Source organism: Osmerus eperlanus, chromosome 3, assembly GCF_963692335.1.
Source record: "Osmerus eperlanus chromosome 3, fOsmEpe2.1, whole genome shotgun sequence".
NCBI lineage: Eukaryota > Metazoa > Chordata > Actinopteri > Osmeriformes > Osmeridae > Osmerus > Osmerus eperlanus.
Window position 1 is genome coordinate 9,607,477 of NC_085020.1, and position 22,217 is coordinate 9,629,693.

General features: G+C 48.6%; 1 protein-coding gene across 11 annotated transcripts; it reads right to left on the reverse strand.

Moving 5' to 3' along the window:
* Positions 1–5,239: 5,239 nt before the first annotated feature.
* Positions 5,240–20,237, reverse strand: akap11 (A kinase (PRKA) anchor protein 11). Of its 11 annotated transcripts, none has more exons than XM_062457082.1 (14): positions 20,094–20,220; positions 19,646–19,673; positions 18,734–18,853; positions 17,920–18,010; positions 17,552–17,662; positions 17,403–17,456; positions 17,076–17,207; positions 16,103–16,364; positions 11,098–15,448; positions 10,667–10,813; positions 8,824–8,910; positions 7,526–7,572; positions 6,718–6,920; positions 5,240–6,462 (listed from the first exon to the last, which is right to left on the reverse strand). In XM_062457082.1, exons 4-14 carry the CDS (start codon positions 17,980–17,982, stop codon positions 6,277–6,279), a joined length of 5,643 nt encoding a protein of 1,880 aa, XP_062313066.1. In that variant the 5' UTR covers positions 17,983–18,010; positions 18,734–18,853; positions 19,646–19,673; positions 20,094–20,220; the 3' UTR covers positions 5,240–6,276. The 11 variants fall into 11 exon arrangements, with proteins under 11 accessions (XP_062313066.1, XP_062313071.1, XP_062313068.1 ...); XM_062457087.1 differs by having other exon boundaries at positions 18,734–18,849; positions 20,170–20,217; XM_062457084.1 differs by having other exon boundaries at positions 20,170–20,216.
* Between the last annotated feature and the right edge of the window lie 1,980 nt (positions 20,238–22,217).

Genomic DNA, 22,217 nt, shown 5'->3' on the forward strand with positions numbered 1-22,217 from the left:
ATGCCCCTCTCTCTCCTTCTCCCACGGTGTTCCTTTTCACCGGTGCCACAGTCGGAGTGTGTCCAGTGCCACAGGGGCTGGAGGACAAGCTTGAGCGACCACAACCATCGCCGGTTTCTATGGGGCCCAGCCCGCAAGAACAACACACTCATAAAACATGATCCACCAACACGTGACATTTACATTTAATCATTTTGCATAACACATGCATGTTGCTGTTCCACTGGCCATCTCAGAAGGCTTCCTGCTAGTTCTGTTATGGTTCTCTGTAGTGGAACATTGTTGAGTGAGAACACACTCCTGGAAACAAACAGCTAATGACAGAGACAGGTTGCTGGGGAGAGCTCACTGTGTGTGATAAGAGACTTGGTGGGCTGATACCCTGGAACCTTATACACCTCTACTCTACTCCAAGTGAACTCATGAAGTCAAAAGGATTAGGATGCTTCTACAACATGGGGATGCTGGAAAAAAAGCATGCAGTGCAGGTGGCAATTTATGTTCATAAGACTCTATTTCCAGTAATCGTCCTGTCCTTTGATGTGTGTGCAGTTGTCTGAATTCTGTAATGATCTCAACACCCACAGGATGTCATCTATAATAAAATATGTCCTTATCCATTAAAAAAAGGTATTTTTCTCACGGCAGTACACAAAAGCATGGCTGGGATGATGTAGAATGATGTAGCTGGAATTACCCCTCAGACACAAAGCACTAGACCCAGTATGTCATGAATTCCATGACCCCTCCTCCAGTCTCTTGGACTCTCCCAGCAACCCGGACGTTTGTTGGTGTTGGGAGGAGAGTGATGTCATAGGGCCTTTTAATCATGGCTTGCCGCGGGGGTCGGGGGGGATTCCGAGCCAGACCCAGCCTGTTTGAAGTAAAGAAGAGCCTGAGATCCTGGTGGGGAGTCTGGCGTGCCCTCTATATCAGTCAACAAGGTGCTGAATGCAGCAACTCTACTGGACTACAGGCAATTACACATCACCAGTACAGAAATATTGAAAACATATTCCTCTCTTCTATTTGGTTGTGCTCGCCGAATAATATATGTGTTCTCACATATATATTATTATAATTTTTTGCCCACCTAAGGATCTGTCAATATTTGGAATACATAGACAACGTTGGTGTCAAAAGTTTCGTCTTGGTAGCGATTGAGTTGCTTGTATTTTTATTTACGTTCCGTTGCACAGTTTAGGCTGAAATTAAGTTTTTGTGGCAAAAAGTGCCTTGTGTCAACAAAGGGAACTCAGTGCTAGCCTACGTCACAACGTTAGCACACGTTAGCAACGACGCATGGATACAACGTGCATAGATGTGCTGTTGCACAGCGAGTATCGTATCATGTCGTGGTGTAGCCTACTATAGCAGCACATAAGAATCAGAATCATAATGGGTTTTATTCGCCATGAAAGTTTGCACAGACAAGGAATTTGCTTTGGCAGGAAGGTGCAAACATTAAACATATAGGAATCTAAAATTTAAATATGAGGACTAACTATACTAAGGGTACATAACTAGCAATACTAAATGGAATTAGATTAAAATAAACTATAAAATAAAATATAAAATAAAATATAAGTTGCAGTAATTTACAATATAAAAATACAAAAATTGCATGTACATTTAAGCAAATCAAGACTTGCATGTACAGTAAATAATGTCACATTAAAGCAGCTTGTGTGGTGCGTCGCTGTCTTCAATGCCACACCCTAAACTTTATGTCAAAAGAAACATTCTTATTTCCGGCGCTTTAGCCATTTCCCCCTAAATAAATGTCAAGCTTATTTATGTTTTTGGGGGCATATTTTCAGTTAGCAGATGGTACTGTTTGAATCGCGATTGCATCTGAAATACTGCCGATGACAACGTTGTTACAATAGCTTGTTTCAAAGGGGGTTCTTGATTAATTATGCAATATGAGTAGGCTAAATGCTTGAAAATATCACTAGAAGGGAAAAAGTTAATGGGACGGACCCATCTGCAACCGACGCAAGCAAACACACCCTACAATTTCCTACAAATTGTACCCTCTCTAGTTCCTGTGTTTGTGGTACCAATCCCAATAGTCATTGAGAAATTGTCAGCATCATGATCTCTTTCAATTGTGGTCACATCCAGCATTTCTGTGGTTAAAGATGAAAAAGGATTAGATTCTCAACCTGGTTGTTCACTGTTGTGGGCATCTATTCACCCACCGACTCATTTAACTCCCACAGTACAGTGAAAAGGAGGCAGGAGGAAGAAAGTACAATATTGCTGGTAGTGCTTCTTCCCTATGTAATGTAGCAAACTGGAAAGTGAGTGGGGACTCACTGTTCTTTTCCAATAACTCAGCTACGACTGTTAATAACTCGATGTTGACTACTCTTACATTTACATTTAGTCATTTACATTTAGTCATTTAGCAGACGCTCTTATCCAGAGCGACTTACAGTAAGTACAGGGACATTCCCCCGAGGCAAGTAGGGTGAAGTGCCTTGCCCAAGGACACAACGTCAGTTGGCATGACCGGGAATCGAACTGGCAACCTTCGGATTACTAGCCCGATTCCCTCACCGCTCAGGCACCTGACCACACTCTTCCCCACCACATGTAATATGTCAGAGTGCTTCGAAAAGGTATTTATAAACTGGGAATTTATTCAAAACTTCACCAGGAAAAGCAGTTTTCTAAAGCTAATTCTTTTGAACTACAAACATAAAAATATGTTTGTAGCTAAACGGTGAATGAGTGAAACGGCTCCATGTGTGGTCGCGTTGGGTATTCTCCACCCATCTGTCAGGATCGACTTGGAGATCAAAAAGATTGCTTCTGTGACACATTCCACAGCTCCTGTATCACGTCTAGGGCTTCAATGAGCCTCTCCTTTCTCTTCCTCCTTTCCCCCACATTCCATTCACCCCCTCGTCTTTCGCTCCATCCACACCTTCCCTTCTCTCTCGGTCTAACAGACCACCATTCATTCCATGAACACAGTGTCGTCAGCTTACAGCAAACCCTGAGCATTGTACGGAGCCCTAATTACATAGACGTGCGTGTGTGTTTCAGAGGAACCCATGTCATTATACGGCAACAATGGATTTTTGTGAGGCGGCAAGAAGACTTGACCATGTACTGTAACATTGACAAGAGCAGCAGGGTTTGGCTTTGATGACTAATCTGTTTCTTCTTGAATGACTAATGGGCTATCTCAAGAGAAGGACAACAAAACTCTTGTCTTCACTGTGCTTTCCGTTGAGCCACATCAGGACCTGAACATCTGTCATGAGCAGCATCTGAAAGATTTTTTTTCCCACAGGTGTTCAACCCGTCATAATGTACAGTCCATGTTCTGTCCCGAATTGGTTACCAGTCTATTTTGAGGTTTAGAGCACAGAGAAATCTATAAGAGATGTACAGTTATTAAAAGAAACACTCCCATAACTAAGGCTTACTGTATACATATGGTGTTCCATTCATGTCAAGCACACAGTGTCACCAACAAAGTGTAAAATGATTCCGGTGGGTAAGGAGAGGACAGGACACCAATAGCACATGAAAAAAGCTTTATTTTCACACACAGCCTTAACAATGACTAATGTATAGCGCTTCAACTTCAAGCTTAGAACGTGTAAACTATTTAGCGGTGCCACTACGGGGGACAAGTAATGTACTCACTGTTATAATAACTTATATAAATTATTAAATATACTTATGTGGCAAGATTATACAAGGAAGCAGAAAGAATATCAGGGGGCGGGGGCACGTTTAGTGGAGTAGTGGGTAAAAAGTACTCTGTGCCAACTACAACAGTAACAAAATAGACTGATCTTATACAAGGGAGTCACTTCTCAGCAGGGACACATTCAGCTTTCAATACCACAATATAGTAGCGCATAGATGTCATAGTGAAGGGCAGGAATGTACAGAACGGACGACAACTGTCTAAATGGATGTCGAAACTAATCATACAAATGTCACACTGAGAGGATTTATGGACTGTCTGTGTTCTCACACACACTTTCTTAAAACCCATAACATCAAATACATTCCACTGATGTCATAGAGTATCACTTCTGCTTTCCCCTTAACTTCTACTAATACCAGTTAGAATACAAGCGTGCCATTGGAACTGCCATTTGATAAGCATAGGTAAAGAGCTCTGATACATCTATGTGTGCTGTAAACAAATACTGTTACAGATGTGTGGAACATTTGGCAGCCTACAGCATCAGCAGTAATACACAAATCATCAGCTTTGGCTTAGGAGGACCTGCTACCAGGAAGCTGGGGACAGGGGCACAGCAGGAGCAGCACTGGGGCTCATTCACGAATGGTACAGTAGGTCAAAGGTCAGTAGAATATTCCGCTGGTGATGGTGAACATGGAGACACTGAACACTGCCAGCGATGAATGACCAGCCATGGTATGTTACAGTGTGGACAAATCGGAGGTAGAGCCCTCAAACACGGGAAATGTCTCACTGACTGTCGATTTTAGATCATCAATAACTCATACTAAGGGATGTGGTAAACTGAAACATTTGCTGTTTAGGGAGCTCTGGTCCAGTCAGAGACTAACGGTTCGACAAGTCATCCTGTGTGGGTCCTCATTACAAAGCATTCCTCTAGGAGTGCATGAAGGGCCGCATTAGAGCCGGTGAGTAACAGGGTGTGCATTCGTGTTGTGAAATTGCATTGGGGGGGGTAAGTCTTACGTGTCAGCTGTGTGTGCGTAAGTTGTGGTGGTCAGATTTGTGGAAGGGGCGTGTTGGTGTGCAATGCTGGTGCTGAGCTATGCACATGCTGCCAGCTGTGGTCTAGAGGTGCAACCAGGAGGACGTGTCTCTAATTAAGGGCTGGTCTATCTGTGGTCGCGGGATCTTCCCAACAGTCAGAGGATAAGAGCCCTTGCTCCAGATAACCCCTGATAGCCCACACATGGTACTAGGCCTTCCAGACTGGGGCAACACATGCATGGATGATTCATGTCATCCTAGGTGCACCAGATTTGGCAATGCAGTCTACTAATAACAAGGCTTCCTTCATGACGTTCAGCAGCTTCACATGTTTGATTTAGGCAACTTTAAAAACATATAAAATCTCTTCGTAGCAAATCAGGCATACAAATTACTACTGGCAGATGCATTGTCTATATTTGAATGATATAATCTGTAGTTAGAGTACAAATGAGGGATTTGCAGTCAACGTGGTGACTGTTAGAATAATACCTACACAGGAAGTTTTTTGACATAATTCTCTCCTCAACTGGGAAATGGTTTATTTCCTTGAGATCTAAGCAGGAAAATCCCTTGAGGTGAGCTTGATTGCAAAGGTGGCGAGTATCACCAGGCCTACAACACATGGATCTTGTTTGAAACTTGGGTGAAGAACACATCTATATCCCAAGCAAGAGGCCAACAGTTTTGGGGAAATCAAGACTGACGTATGATTGCTGTTAGATTAATACGCTAATTATATAAAAGACATGCCAGGGTTGAAAAGTTTATGTGACTATGAACACATGCAAATTCCTTCCAGTGTTGATAATGGAAGGTGGGGCAGAAAGTGTGTGGATTTGTTTGGTCCCAAAACATGTGGAAACACCACCACAGAGGTGAACTATGGGTGGGTGACATCACCCACCCAGCAGCCATGGGGATTCCCAAACAGAATTCTTTTTTTTTTTTTTTTTTACTAGTCTCTCCGTCTCTCCGTCTCTCCGTCTCTCCCTCTCTCTCTCTCTCTCTGATTATGGACAGGTCTTCTGACTGTCTATGACTGTAACAAGGTCAGGGGTTCATCCTAACTCTCTCTCTCTCAGCTTTTCTCTCCATGAGAAAGGGAAGGGTGTGCGGGTTTAACACAAAGGCAAGAAGGGTGTAAATGACCGCTCGCTAATCAGCATGTGATATGCGGCCTAATAGCAAAAAACTAAACCAAACAGCAACAAAACGAGAGAAAAAAAAAAAAAACGACAGATGTCACGGCATGCAAGACACACACGCCCTTGGTGGGTTTAGGAGGCAAGTGATGCAGTGAATATGGCGCCCCCTAGCTGGCGGAGTGGGCAACGCCCTGTAGGGGACCATTAATACGCTCCACAGTACAAGGCGATGGGGCTGGCAGCTGTGCTGGCTCTGCATATGACTGCAGCGGGAGAGGCCTCCGTAAGAGAGGTCACTGGGAGGCAGGGTTCACAGATACACAAGAAGCAGCTTGGGGAGGGAAGGTTAGGGGGCGGGGGGGAAAGAGATGGGGGGGGGGGAGGAGTTAAGGGTCAGCCAGCCTAGGCGTTCTCCAGGAGCCACGGAAAGAGGGGCGTGTGGTGGGGTCCTCTACCCGCCTGGGGTGGCTCCTCCCTGGGATCGGACTGGCCCGGAGCCTGGGCTTCTTCACAGTAGCGCAGCAGAGCTTGGAGCAGCTCTCCCACCCTCCACTCTTTCTCACACAGCCTCTGGACCACAGCTGGCAGCTGCAAGGGCAAACCGAGGGCAGAAAGAGAAACTTAATCCAGGCTTGTGTCAGGTCAGCAAGATGAAAACCTGCATTAATACACAAAAACACAGGGTTGTGTTTCTACTATTTGGTTCAAAGCAAACATGGATATTAACAGAAGGACTACAGGCCTATAAGGAACTATTGACTCTGGTTGACTGTTAAGTCATAGTAGGCTTAGGCTATATCATGTGTGATAGTTCCTTAACTTGCAGGCCATAGGTCTTCTAACCTGTTGTAGCTCCTTGTCAGCACTAGGACCCAGCTGCACCAGGGGCAAATCAGCCATGGAGGCCGCTGCCCACTGTAGCATGCTCCGGAGCTGAGGGTCGAAGGTCGGGGGTTGGAAGTCAAGGTTGGTCTCCCTGACTTCAGAGTTCAGCATCAGGAGGGCTCTGTGAGGCTGGGACTGGCCCCTGTCCACACGCACAGTCACTAGAAGGGAGCACACTCGACCTCATCACACAGTCTCAGAGATGGACAGGCACAGCTCGACAACCTGCGTGCGGCTAGTTCCCTGTCTCTTAGGCTCTCTAGCCCAGCCTTGTGGCCCTTGCTGCCCAGTGTGTGCGTGTTAGGTGTTCCTGTGCTGCGCTGCTCTGCTCTGTACTGACAGGGTGGGCTTGGTTCCCAAGCTCGGAAACTGGGCAAGGCCGGGAGACACCGACACCCGCTGAGGAATGGACTGACACACACACGCGCACAAACACTGCACAGACTCGACAGGGCCTGAAAGAGAGGTTGTGTGAAGAATGTGGGGGTGGTGAAATCCCCCTCCTTGTGCAGACGCACATCGAGCCAAGGCCAACTACTCCACATTCACGACGAGGGACCCCGAGTCGATCGCAACGGTCTACGCGATCATGGATGCCTATGTGTGCTGTAGCCTTGCTACACATGGTCTATGCGATTGCTGTCTGCTACTAAAATGATTTCTAGCTTCATGTCAGTGTCAAAGTAGAGGGTTTTTATTTATTTTTTACCCAACACACATGATGTAGTTGGTACATAGTGATGGTAATTGGTGGTCTGTTTCTTACCGCAGGACTCATCCTTGACTTCAGTCTCCTTATCTTCAGTGCAGTCACTGTCATGTGAGAAATACCACAGCGGTTAGAGAAGGACACAGGGAGGAGGTGAGGAAAGAGAGAGACTTGAGTGCATGCAGAGGACAGGGAGAAAGGCTTTATGTTCAGCATGCCAAGCCTCTTCCTATACAGGATTTGCCTGAGCTTAGCTCTCCGGTTCATTTCTAATGGTCACCAAGGGAACAGTTTAGTGCACTCTACTTGATCCAAAGTAAGTCTGTTTTTTCCACGGGGATATATCATTTCATGTTGTGTATCCGTATCAATATCTGTATGTTCATCTAAATTACACTTTATTATCAAGGGATGAAAGACTTCTGTTGACAAAGTTTCCATTCCATAGCAACATAAAACCAAAGCACAGTATTGCTTTGTAAATCGTACAAATATTTGCTGTACAATGCGCCAACAGGTACGATTAGACTTTCCTCTTTCTAGATGTAAATCTGAAGCTATGTTGACACAGCCTAGGGCAACAGGCTTCATGATACCATGCCCATTAAAGCTCCTCATTGTTGTCTGTCTGTCTGTCTGTCTGTCTGTCTGTCTGTCTGTCTGCCTGCCTGTAGATTCATTTCCTCCAGGATGGGGGTGGCTAACGAGGGTCACAGGGTTCAGCTGCATGCTCTCTGGGCCAGCGTCACCTGTGGAGAGCTGAGGCCAGCTTCTCGTCGTCACTCACTCACTCACTCACGCATTCATTCATTCATCAAGCACACGGGCAGACACGCTGGCGTGCCAGCCGGCAGATCAGCGTACAGCTAACACTGACGAGAGGAGTAGAGACATGCAGGGACAGGACATGCTGTACAGTACATGCACCCAGACAGACAGGCACCCGGAGAGACATGCAGGGGACAGAGACACTGGGAAACGGCAACACAGACAAAGACACAAGCAAACAAATGGGGGGGGGGGGGGGTAGGTGCCCTCATTCTACAGTCAGGAACTAAACTAATTCGAAACTCTTAGGCCGCACATGCACGGTAAGAAGCCCCAAGAATGCCAGAAGAAAGGATCAGATCATGCCAGTGAAGAGTTCCCATCACACCCCTCTGTATGGAACTAAATGGAGCGATAGGAACACTGCTCTGTCCATCAGGAGTGAGCCTACTTCCTGGTTTCTGTGTTGAAAATCACAGATCGCGTTCGCCCGATCCTTCGTTATGCCATCCTAGGCCAACCCCCCCTTGCCACATCATGTGGTTAGCTTAGCAATGTTAGCATGGCAGAGTTAGCTGGTGACCAACCTGTCAGAGGGGGAGAAGGACAGGTGCTCCTCACACACCTCCCCCTCCAGCCCCAGGCTGCTCCAGCTACTGCTGTTCCCATTGCTGCTGGGGAGGGGGCGAGAGAACGGGTTGCTTAACACTGGCCAACGCTAGACAATCCTAGCACATAGGCACACACACACACCAGTCTTTGTACACCTCCAAGTTGTCTAGAACAATAATGTCCGGTATTGCTGACAGACAGGAAAGCCGTTTTGACTTCTTGAGCAAACACAAAAGCTAAACCTAAAACAAGGGCGACCATCCGTTGTTAAAGTAAGGACTCAAAAATAGGGCTAGGCTCTCGAGAATGAGACATGAATGCTACAATGACTGCTATTGAGCCACTGATCACAGTTTAACTGTGCACTGATGACTATGAGGTTATATTATTCTTGCCTTGAGCTAATCCCCTGAACAGGATCATCCTGGATAATCCAGCTGTAAAAATAATAAACTGGATTTCTTTATAATTAACCAGTGATTACCCGACTGGCTCAAACCTGCATACAATACCAAGTAAAATGGTGTTTGAGGAAAGATGTTTCCAAGTGCAGGAAAACAATACAACTAACTTCCCCTCCTTTAGTTGTCACCTGAGGTAAAATAGTCTCTGTGTGGTTTGTCTGAATGAGGAATGCGTTGACAGGGTGGTAAATGAGAACATCAGGACTTGATACCTTCTTAAAAAGTACCTTGAATTGCATCCGCTGAGCGCTCTTAAGAGGGAATTATTGAATTACAAATTCAACACTTTTGCTCTTCTAACGCCTGAAGCTAGGAGGCTGCTGCTCAAATCCAGACACACCTTTAGAAAATATTTTGATACCTTGTGGCCAAAATAACTAGTTGGCTCACATATTCACTTCGCTTGGTATCTTGGGAAAGAATGTGAAATGTTGACTAGCTTTGCTTCCATAGAGACAAGATGGTTGTGCCAAAAGAGTCAACAGGGCCATTCCCACCCCGAGACTAGAGACCGGGTGATGTCACTGAAAACAGAAACCTAAATCCATCCCAGAGACAGACACAAGAGACAGACACAAAGAGATGAAAATCTGGAAACAGTTATGTTCCTTATACCTACATACATTAACCCAAACATTCCCAGACAAATTTGGTTGAAACGCCAGTACAAAATCTATTACAACATCGCCATTCAATATGTAATGTAATATTTTCATAATGTCAGAGATTGTTTTTTGGCATCTTTACATGGGGTTCTCAAACCATAAATGTTTCTGGCCCTGACATGACAAGCCCTTATGTCCTGCCACAGTCACGGGCCAATGCCGCAAACTTAAAACTAACACTAAACATGGACAAGGTTTTGTATCGCTCGACTCAGTCTCGACTTCACTCACAACCTAGGATTTATGAAAGGTAATTTAAAACAAATTTTAAACACACATTAACCTCCTGTCACAAAAGTCTTCCAAGACAACAGTTTAACTGACAGATTAGCCAGTGTCAACACGGAACATTAAGTATGAGTTAGTGTCACTTAATGCTGGTGAAAAGGGTGCTCAGAAGAAACAGCGTGTCCAAAAGTGAGACATTAGTGCAATGACCTGCAGCATGTTACATAAGAATTACTGCTGAGGTGACGGGGAGATAGGATCCAGAGGCCTGTACCCAGCAGCTTCCACTTTGTAAACCCCTCTCTTGGATCTGAAAGCAGCTTCTGGGTAGAGGCTCTTCCATAAGGAACATACCGGAAACTCATCCTCAAACCCATCCCCAAGTCAAGCTATCGAGATGAGTGTGTGGGGGGGGGGTTCATCCAATATGAACCCCCCCCCACACACACACACACACACACCTGTCACTGAGGTGCAGAAAGCTGCTGCTCTCGTCTGGGTGCTCATCCTCAAAGCTGAGGTTGGACCAGCTGCCCAGGCTGTCGTCCCCCACGCTCAGGCTCAGCTGCTGGGAGACCGTCGACTCTGTGGCCTCCCTACCTGGACAGCTGCAGTTCATGGGAACAGGGATGGAGGAACAGTGAGTGGAGTGGCAATGGGTAAAGCCTTAACCGTCTTAGCCCTCAGTGGAGTACACTAAAATAACTTAAAAAAAAGAAGCAAATTCTTAAAAAGCCCATCACGGCCCCCCCAAAACACCAGCTAACCATAAAGATAACAGTGTGAAAAGTACACACATATCTACAAGGGTGATTCAGGGGGTGAGTGTGTGTGTGTGTGTGTGTGTGTGTGTGTGTGTGTGTGTGAAAAAGAGAGTGTGTGTGTGTGTTACCTGAGGTTAACGGTCTGGCAGGCATTGGACAGTGCTGAGTTCATGATCTCAGCAGTAAGGCTCTCAGCGAAACTTGCTCCGTCATGTCCTATACCGCTGTCAGCATTCAGGCTGGTGTTGCTTAGCTCCCTCTTGGCGGTCTCCATGGCTGTAGACACCATCTCCTCGGCGAAGGCTGCCCTACGATCAAGGTCGATGTGGATCTTAGGGATCTCCAGCCCGCAGAGCCGGTCTGACCCACCCTCACACTCCTGCCTCCTTCTCCTCTGGCCTGGCTGGGGAAGGAGTCTGCTGCTGGGTCTGTTGCAGAATGGACACTCCATCTCCCCCAGAGACCTGTTTAGCCCTGCTCCCTCCGACAGCCTCTGGGTGTGGGAGTGCCTGTCCTGGGCCTGGGCACTGTGGAGCTCCCCAGCTGGGCGCCCTGCAGAAGCCAGGGTGATCTCCAGGGTGTCATCAACTATCTTCCTGGCATAGTGTTCGATTACCTGCATAACTCCACTACTGTATCCTCCGTCGTACAGGCTGTCGGTGCTGTGGTACTGCCTGCTCTTCCCCTCCTCGGCCAGCAGAGGGCAGGAGAAGGAGTTCCTGATCAGGTTTTCCGTCATGTCTTCTAGTTTCGACTTCTTATACAGACAGGAGTCGGTCAGGGACTTGGGCAGACGCTCGTTCGACAGGCGGAGCTTGCGAGCGACATCGCAAGTGATGTCGTACGCCAGAGACTCCGCAAAGTTCACCATCTCCATGTAGTCCTCCGAGTCCCGACACACGCACTGGATGGCTTCGTCCGAAGAAGGGGACCCCCCTCTGCCGGCTCTGTCCCTGGGCGAGCATGGCTCTGTGCCGGGGGCTCTCCTGGGGGCCGAGTGGAGCCTGGAAGTGGAGGGTCTCTGCTTCGTCTTGCGGGCAGCATGGGCCAGGCCCAGCTTGATGGAGCGGTAGGCCAGACGGCTGGCGTACTGGTCTAGCACCAGCTCCCTGCTGCCCCCCTCCTTCTTTAGTACCCTGATGAGGTAGCCAGCGTACTCGTCCGTCACACTCTCACAGCTGGGGTACTCGGAGGACAGGCCGGAGCTAGACCGTGGGCTGGGCACTGAGGATGAGGTGGAGGGAGATGATGGATGGAGGACTGAGGTGAGGAGGTCCGTGGACCACTGCTCAGCTAGCAAGCCCACCCTGCTTTCTCGGCTGGCCTCACTGGGGTGGGAGTGGAGGTGCTGGAGACTATCGGGCCTTTCCTTGCCTTGTCTGGTCGCTCGTGGGTGGCAATGTCCCGAGCCCACCATCCTCTTCACGTCGCTGATCACCTCTCCGGCGACCTCGCCAGCGTACACCCACAGGGTGTTCAGAGTCCGCTCGGAGAACTGGGCCACACTGTCCCTCCTGTCCTCCTCCATTCTCCTCCCACCATCCTCTATCCCACCAAGGGTGTCCATCTCCGTGGCCATGGAGACGATATGGCAAGCCAGGCGCTCGGCATAGTGGATGGCCTCCTTGTTGGACACCTTGCGAGTTGACTTCGACAAACAGTGGAGCTCGGACTTCTCGGCACGACCTCTGGCCTCCGCATCTTCATCTTCCTCTTCCTCCTCGTTGCCCTCGGCCTCCTCGGACAGAGACCTCATCAGCCTGAGCATGAAGTCCGCTTTTTCGGTCTCAGAGGCGGGGTCCTTGGGCCCACGGCTAGGCTCTGGCTGGTCGTGGGGGGTGGAAGGGGGCGTGGCAGGGGAGAACTCCTTGGCCAGCTTTCCCTTCAGTTTCTTGGAGAACTGCTTGATCTGCTTCTCCTGGGAGACCTCGCTGGGCTGCTGTGGGGTGGAGGGTGGAGTACCGGGCGTTCCGTTACACTTCCTTCCAGGGCTGAGGCTCACGTCGTCACCAGCGGACATCTTCCTCCCGCCCCGTCCTCCAATTTCCGGCCCGGGTACGTTCAACGTGTCCTTCATCATCACTCGGCGTGTCTCCGAGAACGGCTGAGGGTGAGGAGTCCCGGAGCCTGACTCACTGCTGACAGTAACACTTTCATCACACGCCGAGTCTTTACCATCATCTTCAGGTCTGCAGCGCTCCCTCCCACTGTCACTGGCCGAGCCCTGAGAAGATGCTTCTGCAGGTGAGGGACCTTTGCTTCCTATGGTCTTGCTGAGGAAGTCCGCGCAGTCCTCCACTCTCTTTTTCACTTTAGTAGTGGCTGTTATCAGCTCACAGGCCTCGCTAACTATCATATCCACCATGTTGCCAGAAAAGTTGTAGAAGGGGGTCTTCCCCAAGGAAGGCTCTGCTCCAGAGCCAGCCATGAGGACCTCGCTGTCGGGACCGGTGAGGTGAGCTACAGCCGGCTGCAGGTCCGTCTGGGTGGCTGTGGTCGTGTCGGAAGAGGACGTGGTCACTGTCCGTCCCTGGGAGCAGCAGCTCCTCCTGGGGCTGGTCTGGGAGGTGTGGGCCACGCTGGACTTCCGCTGGCATGTCTCCTCCGAGCCCTGGAGGCTGGAGAGAACCTGGCCGGCCTGTGGCACGGGGACGCAGCTAGCCATGCCCGACACGGTGAAGAGAGCCTTCTTGACTGTGCAGCCGTCCTCCCCCGAGGTGCCGGGGCTAGATTCAACGAGGCTATCTTGGAAAGCCTGGGGTCCAGTGGTAGTGGTGGCGCAGGTGTGAGTGGTGGTGGAGTTGTCCTCCGAGCTCACGTAGCAAATGTTATCCAGAGAGACGCTGATGGCAGCCCGGGTGGTGAAGGCTACGTCCGTCTGCGAGAGCTCGATGAAGGCCTCCTGGAGGACGGACTCGGACAGGTCGGACGCGTAGGACGACACCACCTCCTCGTCCTCCTCCTGGCCGAAGGACCAGTCGCTGGGGGTGAGGGGGGTGGAGGGGTGGGAGAACTGGCACACCTCCATCATCCCCTCAAACACCAGCTCCTCGGCGAGGTCGGCGGCGAAGCGCGTCACGGTGCTGTTGAACATCTGCTTCTTCACCGACAGGAAGTCCTTCAGGGCGCCCGACACCGCCTCGCCCACCAGGAAGCCGGCCAGGCCGTTGACGGCGCGCTCCTTCAGCACGTACGCGTGGCGCATGCCGATCTCGTGGAAGGCCACCTGGAAGACCGAAGAGGTGAGCCTGGCCGCCAAGTGGCAGAGGGTAGTCGTGCAGGAGGACACGCCCTTCTGCAGGTCCCTCAGAGCGCTGCCCAAGCTCATCTCCACTAGGTCCGTTGCGAACCTCTGAATGCCGTCTTTCAGCGACTGGGAGGTCTGCTGCAGCCTGGCGACGGTCACCGTCTCCTGGATCTCGGACAGTTTCATCAGGTGGCCCGACGAGTTCTGGAACTCCTTGTGGCAGACGCAGCTCAGGTTCTTGTTGTCATTGATGCTGACGGGGGACTGGTAGCCACACACCGAGCCAAGAATCTCCTTAGACAAGCTGCTGGCAAAGTCCGAGTAGGTCTTGTACATGGAGCAAAGGTCCTGGGGCTTGGGAAGCTCAGAGATGTCTTCAGCTTCCCCCTCGGTCTTCCAGAAGTACTCGAGGGCTCCCCCAGAGTCACCCAGCGGGCTGAAGGCTGAGGAACTGACAGGGCTGAATAGAGGGCCGCCAGTCTCCTCGTTGGAGGTCCGGGCGGGCCTGGGTGAGTCCGACACCTCGGGATGGGGGGAGTAGGGCGAACCTGGCTTCAGCGGGGTGGGCTTTTTCACATTGGCAGGAAGCGTGGGGTGATCGAAGCGGTGGGGGTTCATGGTCTTGGTAGAACAGCCGCCCGACACGTACTTGGAGCCAGACACACTGGCGCCAGCGTCGGAGAACTTCTTCTTGGTTGACGGCATGGCGGCGCTGCTGCTGCTGCTGCTGGTGGTGGTGGTGGTGGTGGTGGTGGGGTCCAGAGGTAAAGTGAGAGTGCAGCTGTCGGAGCTTAGCTCCTCCACGTCGTCAAACTGGTCGAAGCTGTCGAAGAACTCACTGACCTCAGAGTCCGAGTCTTCCACCCTGTCCCTGGGGCCCCCGGGGACCTGAGGGATGTCCAGCTTGGCACGGAGACTCTTCTGGTAGCCTACCTCATCCAGGAAAATGATTGGACTGGGGCTAGAGCCGTCGGACTCCTCGGATTCGCTGAGAGGGGCCGAAGGAGAAGGGAGGCGGGCTCTATGGCTGTACAGCGACCACTGGGATTCGACGTCCGACGAACGCTGGACAGTGACGGACACCTCTGGAGCGGATCTCTGTTTGGCTGAGAACTTCTTGGAGCAGGAGCTCATTATGACGCGGGAGCCTGATAGGTCCTTGCGTCTCCTGTGGGCTGGGACGGTCTGTGAAGCCACGTCACGCTGGTTCCCATGGTAAAATGAAGCACCAGCTGGGATTACAAACATACGGAGAGAGAAAAGGAGTTAGGACGAAGGATAAAGTGGTTAAAGTGTGTCACATATTTGACTGGACAGAGACAGACATGGTTTCACAAGTAAGTAGTGAAATACAGAATAAGCAATGACACATTTAAGGACATATGTGATCAACAAACATACACCTGACACGTCCAAATGAACAAGCACTAGGATGTTGTTATTATGTATAATCCTCATTACAACATTGATCATAGACAATGACTACAAAATGACTACAATGACAACAAATTACTACTCCTTTCATTATTTATCCCCTAAAACATTAACAGCATCATTATGCTAATCTAATAATTAAAACTATCAACCACTCTTCTCCTACATCCTAAGTCACAGCCATTTGAATCTACAGACTCCTAAGAACCACTATCCTTGGGGTTATAAAAAAAATATTGTCATGCAAAGGGTCATGTGCAAGAGATAGGACTTATAGTAAACATACATGTGTAAGAGATAGGATTCATAGTAAACCTACATGTGTAAGAGATAGGATTCATAGTAAACCTACATGTGCAAGAGATAGGAGTCACATTAAACCGACAGATGTAAGTGCGAGAATTCATAGTCAATCTGATACGTGTTAGTGAGAAGAGGGATCAGAAATTTACAAGCGTGCTCTCCAGTGTCTTCCTCCTCCAAGTGCTCCAGAGCGGTGACAAAGTCATCCTCGATGGACGACACAGACTGGTTAATGTCATCCTCCTCCGGCTGGCTGGGCTCCGATGAGCCCTTGTGCAGGGCCTGCAGCTCCAGGGCATAGCGGACCCCCGCAGCATAGCGGCCCAGCAGGCCCACTAAGGCCCCCACACTCACCTGCTGCTGGGGGCTGGCGCTGTGCCGCAGCACACACACTGTCCTAAGCCAGCACTGCTGTAGTAGGGTAGGCATGGTGAGGGGAAAGGAGGGGGAGACAGACAGACACAAAAACAGAAAGAAAGAAGACAAATTACGGATGTCAAACTTGCTCGTTTGGTGGTTTATGCCAAGCGCCCGCACTCTAGCACTTGCAGCAGTCGACCAGTGCCTGCAATCTGTCGGTCTGTCAGGGTCCCGGGAGGCCCCGAACAAGACCTGCTTATCGTCAGGAAGTCTGAGTCTTTGTAAACTCACAGGAATTCACACGGGAGTTTGCCTCCTCCTCCCAGCATCACCAAAGAGCATTGTTATGTCTGTTAAGTCGGACTGCGGTTTAATATGTTGTCGTAGGAGCAGAATATGTCACTCAGTGGCACTTCTGTGTGGGCCACAATGAGCAGACTGGGCCAATAAGGGCTGACTGTCACACTGACACACAGCAAACCACACCGTTATAGGGCCTCACCAAAACGGCCTACAGACACATGGTATCGTGCAGCACAATGTGGCAATCTCCGGCCGCTGAGAAAACCAACACACCCACTGTCCCAGACAGTTTCACCTGATTGTTTGAGAGCATGTGATAACAGACCTGTTTTCCCAGCTCTGCGGGTGCTGGATTGAAGAGGTCAGATATCTGTTTGCGGTAGTGTCAGTCACTCTCTGTTCTCCCTGTTTCGTCAGCCCCCTCTCCCCCGCTTCTACGGGGAAAACACCCCGGCCCACCTGTGTCGCCGGGTCCGTCCGGTCCGGGGGTCTGCGGGAGTCCTTGAGCAGCAGAACCTCGTCGGGCCTGAGGCTGTGCACGTGGACCGACCTCAGCAGCTCGCTCAGCTCTCCAGGCAGACACGCCAGAGACTGGGGGGGGGGGGGGGGGGGGGGGGAGGCAAACACCAACAGTCACTGCCAATACACTGATGTTGGTACAGTTATTCACAAGTCAACTTCTTCATAGCGTCCATGTATTTTTTTGGTATGTAAGTCCAATGTCACAGTATTTTGCCGTTATATAATTGCTTTAAAAACTAGACGCAAGGGTGGTGGGGAGGGCACCTGCAGATTGAAGTCCTCTCCTTCGGAATGACCAGGAAGACATACGAAATGGATCTGAAGGGTGGAATAGTCGTTATCAATCCATTACAAATAAAGAGTTATTATACTAGTATGCAAGTGTGTGTGTGTGTATGTAGGGAAATACACACCTCTGTCAATCGTGTAGCGTCTCTGGATTGCAACTCTAGGCCCACGCTGCACAGTTCTTTTTTGTTCCTCAGTAGGCTCTTCAAACTCTGTGCCCCGTTATCACGCACCGTCTAAACAAACACACAAACAAACACACACATATTTATTAGATACACTAGCCTGACTATGACCTGGAAAAGTCATTTGGTAAGCAGATAAGCTTCATCTCCAACCACCAGAGCTATTAGCATTAATCTGGACCTCTACCCTGCTCTGGGCAGGATGTGAGTATAAGATCAAACTACTACAAACAGTACTGCAGACAGAGGACTGTTTACACTGAGACAGGTGCGTTAGGCCAAAGAGCACACGTGAGAGACAGACTGACCTCTTTTCTGATGGAGGCTCGGGTCCTAAGTGGGACTCCTCGGATACGGGCACAGGCATCCATGGCAACACAAGGCTAGCTGGCCACTCACCTGAACATGAACAGACAAGAGAGAATGAGATAAGAATTACAGAAGGCCAAGCTTTTCACAGATTGTGCAGTGGCAGGTGAATGTCCCACTGCACTCTACAGGTTCATGCTGTTTTGCATCCTCCACACCCTAAACCTATAAGAAGGAGATTTGATCAGGAAGAGCGAAGTGAGAGGTTGAAATGATCTCTGAATGCTATTTCCCTACAGTCTCACAAAGACCAACTCATAATAGACAGGAAGTACTGTGACATCTCAGAGAGGGGGATGGGGAAGCACAATAACGAGCTGTACAGATCCTGGGAGACAGATTACATAACATCAGTACAGTCATGCAGTCCTGTGATTGCTATATTTGGACATCACTCCTAAAACTATAATGTGTTTTGCATGTGTCTTCCTAGACTTAAAACGTAGGCAATATAGCAAACAGAAGCCCTAGGTTTAGCAGATACGGATAATCCAGATAACTGATAATTCAGGTAACTGATAATTCAGATAACTGATAACCCAGTATACTCCATTATGTTGTAAAAGTAGACAGCCTAGACTAAAAAGCACACTCTGCTACAGTACGGGGCCTATCTTGATCCTCTGGGATGGCATCAATGGTTATAGAGCTTAGAGAAAAAACACAATAAGCAAGCAGGGGTGTAGACTCTGAGGAGGGGAGACAAACTTAGTAAGCATGACCGAGCAGCTAAAAAGACAGCAAAATATTTACTGTGCATAGGGAGGAAAGTTTCCAATGAAATCAGAGCTCCACTTTGAGGTGCTGTCCAAGGCAGCAGCTGCTGTCTAGACACAGGCAGGCCTACCCTGGTCTGTGATGGCTGAAACCTGCCTGGGAACCAGGAAGATACTGTAAGACACACTCATTTTCATACACACAAATATATACCACTTCCTCTGGTGGCCTATAGACCTCCTGGGCTGGCTTTGACACTCTGCTGTGGGCTTTTCCAAAAAACAACATCAACAGACCATTCTGTCTAACCACAACTATGCTCTGGCTAGGTTTAGACTATGACTATTTAAATTCAGGACGAGGCACACTATTTGCATATTTACAGGCCCAAACTACATCCACATGATACGAAGTGCGAAAACCATGGCATTTCAATCATAACTGTTTATGATTTTATAAAGTTGACACAGCTGGAAGAAAGGACCAAAAGCCCCATGTTGTAAGAAGATTAGGCTGCACAACGAATTATATACTGTAGTCCTTGTTGGGGCTGGAAGCTAAAATAGGTCAGTCTCTTGAGGCAGTTCAGCATGATTGTGGGTGGGTGGGCCATTTAAGACTGTTTGGGGGAAAACCACAACATATATTTGCTAGCCTAATCTTTTAGGAAGTGGGGAGACGTTCGCAGTGATGATCCTGATAAGTCTACATGGGAAATCAGGACTACGTAGACATTTAAAATAATATTTGTTCACTTTGTAAATCAGTTACAGCTGACACAACCACGGTGGCAGAAGAGTTAAGAACAATCTGACAACGGCTAACACGGAGTTGACGCAAGCTAGAAGTACAGTAGTACAACAATAACACAGCATGTACGCTAGCTATTGGGGGCATACCACCGCAACATCAACACAATGCATATTCATCATAATCATATCTACATACATTTTGCTCGAGCCTGCTCGGATCCCATCTATTTACAACAGAATAAGCAAGACCATTATCAGCATTATCATCGCATTGAGGCTAGTCACTGGCCATATATGATGGCCTGTGTACTATCGTTGTTAGCTGTGTCAAAGTATTAATGTCGCAGGTGTAAAAAATGAATCAACCTCTAGCTAATTAGCTCGCATAAGTGATAAACGATATGCATCTTTTAGCTAGCCAGATGTCTCATAGACATCTGTCGATTCATAGCTAACTATCGGCAGTATCATCAATCAATGTGACTGATTTGCAAATAGGGCCTTGGCCTATGATGATGTCACAAAATTTGCTGTTACTGTCACTGCCCAGCTGCCTGGCTAGCCAGCAAAGTGCTAGCGACGTTAGCTTTAAGCGAGCTAGCAAGCTGACGCAAACACAATTTCAAATCGAAATAAAAATATACCTGTATTTAAGGTACATTTCCCACAAATCGTGTAACCGCATCCATCTCTTTCCTAAAGTACATTCGGTAATCTCACCATTCAGTGCTGGACTCTACGATGCAGTATACTGACAGCTCATTCCATGATAACACAGATTCAGACAGTAGCAATAACACCCGAGACATGATATGGCGCAGCGATCAATGTAGTTGAGCACAGAGTAATCGATTTTCTTGAGTAGGCACTCTGGCCCAAATGTATTAATATTATGACGAAAGTCACAATTCCAGTGAATAATTCTTGCATCCTTTAAAATAATTTAATTACAGTGCACATTCCGGACCAATTGAATAATTCTCCATAAAATCAAGTCAAGAAGTACAGTTTGTTTGTTATTTTTTAATTCTACTTAACGTATTTTGTGTCTGTTTCTAGAACACTGGGGGCATCTCTTGTTGAAACGAAATAGCCAGGCAATAGGGTAAGAGAGTATAAAGACGAAAAAAATATTCTATGCCAAAAAGTAAGAGGGCAGACCACACAAGTGGATGCACATGGTCCTTTTGTTTTTTTTATGGTGTTTTTATTCATGCATACCTGGCCAGAATGTCTGGTTGTTATGTGCTTAGGTGTCAAATTACATAGGCTATATCAAGTTAAAGTATTTTATTGTCAGATGCACAGAACAACAAAGGGTCAGACTGGGCACTGAAATTCTTTGGACAAGGCAAAGCAACCTGGCATAACATGACATATAAGTACTCAGAACATAGGTTACACCTATGATAAGCTAGAATATAATATAATAAACCTCCTAAATATACAAAATAATTAACAATAGAGTATACTAAACCTATAATACACATAATATCCTATACTAACCTTAAAACCTATACTAACCAGTAGGGTACAATTAGTGAAATATTGCTGATTGTGCAACCAGTACCTGAAAGTGCAACCAGTAGCTGAAAGTGCAACCAGTAGCTGAAGTGACAGTGTAAGTGTCGACAATGTATAAATGTCCATATCAATGTTCATTCAGAAGCCTGATGGCCCTTGGAAAGAAACTGTAGTCCAGTCTGCGTGTGCGAGACCGAATGCTTCGGTATTGCCTGCCAGAAGGCAACTGGGGGTAAAAAGACTGAAGAATATGTGGCAACAGTCTCTTAGAATCCTGCCAGCTTTCCTGAGGCATCATGTGTGGTAGGTGTCCTGTAGGGCTGGGAGCTTCCTGCCGATGATGAACTCAGCAGATCGGACCACACTACGTAGGGACTTGCGGTCCCTGTCTGTGCAGCTCCCATACCACACTGTGATGCAACCAGTCAGTATGCTCTCTATAGTGCATCTGTATAAGTTAGTGAGGGTGACTGAGTCCATGCCAAACTTCCTCAGTCTCCTCAAGAAGAAGAGGCGTTTCCGGGCCGCTTTGACCACCTTGTCCGTGTGAGCCGACCAGGTGAGATCATTGCTGATGTTCGCCCCGAGGAACCTGAAGCAGCTGACCTTCTCCACTTCGGATCCGTTGATGTGTAGGGGTGCTTGCTCCTCGTCCTGCCACCTCCTATCGTCCACAATCATCTCTTTAGTGTTGCTGACATTGAGAGAAGTTATTGTCCTGACACCATGATGTCAGGGTATCAACCTCCTCTCTGTAGGCTGACTCGTCACTGTCAGAGATGAGGCCCACAATGGCTGTGTCGTCAGCAAACTTAACAAGGAGGTTGGAACTGTGCATAGGGTCCAGGGTGGGAGGCAACAAGGAGCAGATTCATGATTTGACTAGCCGCTCGAACCACTTCATGATGACAGAGGTCAGTGCTATCGGGCGCTAGTAGTTCATGCAGGTGACCTTGGTGTTCTTGGGCACAGGGACAATGGTGGTCCTCTTGAAGCAGGTGGGGAGTACAGAGAGGCTGAGGGAGAGGTTGAGATGTCACTGAAGACCCCTGCTAGCTGGTCTGCGCAGCCCCTGAGGGCCCTACCTGATATGCCGTCTGGGCCAGGTGCCTTTGCGAGGGTTGATCTTTTTGAAGCGATGCCTCACCTCAGCTACAGTTAATGTAGGCACGCCACTGGCTAGGCCTTCAGGTAGCTCCACTGACGGGGTGTCCCTCTCAAAGCGAGCGTAGAAGGCATTCAGC